The following is a 3,716-nucleotide window of genomic DNA, read 5'->3' as shown; positions in this document are numbered from 1 at the left end:
TATATATATATATATATATATATATATATATATATATATACATAAATGTATGCAAATGTAACTTTGTCAAACAGGTTTTAGTTTCACATTCTTAAAGTTAAGCTGTATTAACTCTTGCTGCTCCATTATCCGCTTGTTTCCAAAAGCTTTTTGTACTGGTGTGGAATTGCTAATAATGAGAAAACATGAGGTGATGCTGTTGACAGCTGTGATTGTGTTGCAGTTTTCAAAACCTACTCTGTCTTCTAAGTCCTAACCATCCCCCCAGCCCCTTTGTTAGTGAAGAGCAAGTTTGACACTCTCAATCCGGAGCAGCTCCTTTCTCTGAAGTGCATTAGGGATTTACGCTGTCAGGTTGTAGGAAAATATGACTTCCACAGTGAGAAACATAACTCACAGCAGCCTGTACTTGAAACATTAAATCCCCTATCCCTGAACCGGGCTGTCTCTAGCTGAAAAACAAGGGAGAAATCAATGGCACTTTAAACACCACTTTAAGCCCACGAGAGACACGGGCCTTCCGCCATGTTTTCCTCTGGAGATGATGCCGATCCAGATGAAAGCAAAGATTTGAGGAGGCCCCTCTGCTCAGTAGATGCCTGCTTGGGCTAGGCTGTAAATGGCTCAGTTTAAAGCAGCCCCATGAAAAAGGGTGTGTGTTTGCATGTGTTCAACAATGCTCAGTTTAAAGTGTTCTTTTTGATGAGCTTCCGAGCGTAAGTCAAATACAATTTGCTTGATACCGACTTATGTGTACTTGAGGGTGGATGTCTTTGTGTGCAGTGGCTTGCTTTGTAACTCTGCACGGACCTTTAACTAGATAGCTTTTACACACCAATGGGCCTCTGCAGCAGCGCCGGGCTGTCAGAGCAAGTTTTTACTCTGTCATTTAGTGTGTGTGTCCTTTTAAAATAAGAACACACACTCAGAGAGAAGCAGTAATAAGATTGCTAACAAGTTTTCAACAGGAACAATTTCTAATGGGATTCTTTAAGCTACTTTTCCCTTCAGTTAAAAGGGCAAACCTGAACTACTCACAGAGACAACTGGCCTAAAAGTTCAATGGCTGTTCATACTTTTATAATAAGTTTTTTGTAATGAAAGTTTTTGTTTTCTATTTGCTTATAGACTTAATATTTGTTATTACTTATACAGATGTTTAAAATCTACTGTAACAACATAAAACACCCATAAATAGGATTAAAAAATGATTGGCAGATGGACAGAGTCGCAGTATAATATTGCCCCAAAAAGTATTCAATCCCCATTAATTTTTTCTACTCCTTTTCATATTGCAAACGTAATTGTATTCAGTGAGAATTTTATTAGCTAGACCAACACAGAATTATACATTAAAATGATATAAATGTTAACACTTTTCTTTACAAGGAAAAATCCTAAAAGTGTGACAGGTATTTATAACAAGCCCTCTTTACCCAGGTAAAGCCAAGTTAATAGCAGTGTAACCTAAAATAAGCAATACAAAACATCTTAGCACATGTGTGCATGTATAAGATTTAATCTAATTTTCTTACTATCTTAATTTTACTAAGGCTACTAAGACTTCCATTTGTTTATTATATGTTTTACGTTCTTGGATTTATCTAAGTAAACTGTAGGTTTGCTTTTCTGTGTAAAGCGCCTCATTACCAAAACAAGTTCCTCATATGTTTAAATTATTACTTGACAATAAAGACAAGGTAAGTTTTGTTATATACTGAATTTCAATGAAGAGACAATTCAAAGTACTTAATATGAGAAAAAGTACTTTGCAGTGGCTTAAAAGCCACACAAATAATTCAAGAGAATAATAATGAATAATTAAAATATCACATAACAAAAAAGATGAAATGATTGCTAAAAAGCTTTCATTGAAAACTTAACTAGTTGTGTTCAGATACTACAGTCAAAGTTACTATCTCTACATATTTTTTATCTCAATTTAAAGCATTTCTGATTCTGATATAAATCACAAAACCTTTTGTTGAACGAAAGCTATAAGTTCTTTAAAGTTTGCAATAAGACTACAGAAACACATTGCTTTGGTCTATCACATAAAATACTCTTAAAATATATAAAAAATTGTGTTTAGGGACAATATCTGAAGACCTCAAAGAAGTCTTCATAGAACAAGTCAAGAAATATAACATGAACAGGCTGAATCTCAGATACTGAGATATAATAGAAACCAATGAAGGATGAGAGTAAATGTGTTTGATATTTAGTATGTAGATAGATTATGGTTAAGCTTGCCTAATCCATTTCATTAATTAAATGTATTTTGGTGCTGTGCCATCCAGGGGGAACTTGGACCAGCTGGACCCAGAGGAGAAGACGGCCCTGAGGGGCCAAAGGGGCGCTCAGGGCTCCCTGGAGACGCTGGTCCGCTCGGCCCCACTGGTGAAAAGGTGAGACACTTTTTGCAATTTTTATCCATACGCTGTGAGCCACACTTATTCCTCATTGTCATTTACAAGACAGTAAAAAGAAAGGTATTTAATTTTTCATCCCCAGTGTTGTTTGCTCTGGGATTAAGGCAGAGCAAGTTTTGAAAGGAAAATAGTCTTTTTTCCAATTACGCGGATCTGTGCAGGGATCAGTTTGGCACTGCTGTGGCTCTTCAACCAGCTGAGAGCATTAAAGGATTCAGATACTGCATCAGTTAAACACTAAGCAGGATGGTGGCTGCTCATTGGATGTTTCACACATTGGCAATTATGCCAGACGACTAAATCTTTTGTTACAGAACTGAATAGTTGATTCATTTCATTCTGATGCTCACTGGAGTGACATCATTGATGTTAAGGAAGACTTGAATACCTGCATTTCATCATAATCCTAAGATTATATTTCATAGCATATTCTTTGATTAATGATAGTTTATAGTGCAGTAAATGTTTATTTTATTAGAATTTAACAGAATATGCAGTTTTTATAATAATGCAGTGGGAACAACAGCCTATAGTCACTTGCTGAAGGGTTTTGCATTCATTTCTATTGCCTGCAGCTTTTATTGCCCTTCAACCATGTCAGTCACAAAGGAGCTTAAAACAGCATAGCTCTACTGAGGAGAATAGCTTCAGCAGCAAATCACATTTTTATCTGAATGCTGCAGTTTATAGAGTCATGATGAAAATAAATGTTACAAAAGGTTGTGATTCCATCAGTCAGATGATATCACTGTTTAACTCTAGCCAACACTAGGGATTGTCAAACCTTATTCTAGCTCTGAGGTTATAATATCTATTGAGCCCCAATAAGAAAAACATGTTATCTAGAAGAAAACATATTAATGATGAATGTGACAGGTGTCAGTGTGTAAATATTTGTCAGTTTTTATGAAAGTACAGTATTACATTTGATGAGCTAATTAATACTTTAACAAAGGTGATTATTTATCCAAGTCCACATTATGTTGTTGTATTGTATGCCTTTTGATTCTAAAAAAAATATATATATGCTATTTGATGCCAGCTGATGGGAAACTTTAAAATTTAAATGGTTTCCATCAAGTAAAGATGGGCATCATTCCATATTAACACTCAGCAGCTTGTATGTGCTGTATATCATATTATATTTAATGACAATTATGGTTTACATTAGTTCTGAGCCCTAATCATTCAAAACCACACTGTATTTGGCAGGTCTCCAATATAGAATAGAGTGGAACAGAATAGAATAGAATAGAATAGAATAGAATAGAATAGAATAGAATA

At 35.1% G+C, this 3,716-nt stretch overlaps 1 protein-coding gene across 1 annotated transcript in view; it reads left to right on the top strand.

Annotated features, from left to right (window-relative positions):
• LOC107090900 (collagen alpha-1(V) chain-like) overlaps positions 1 to 3,716 on the top strand; it is a 101,021-nt gene that overhangs the window by 70,936 nt on the left and 26,369 nt on the right. The window contains exon 30 of the mRNA XM_015384526.1: positions 2,301 to 2,408. Coding sequence (XP_015240012.1) covers positions 2,301 to 2,408 — 108 coding nt within the window. The remainder of the gene's footprint in view (positions 1 to 2,300; positions 2,409 to 3,716) is intronic.

Source organism: Cyprinodon variegatus, unplaced genomic scaffold, assembly GCF_000732505.1.
Source record: "Cyprinodon variegatus isolate N-32 unplaced genomic scaffold, C_variegatus-1.0 Scaffold315, whole genome shotgun sequence".
Lineage (NCBI taxonomy): Eukaryota > Metazoa > Chordata > Actinopteri > Cyprinodontiformes > Cyprinodontidae > Cyprinodon > Cyprinodon variegatus.
Note: the sequence above shows the minus strand (reverse complement) of the source record. Positions and strands in the feature narration are given on the sequence as shown.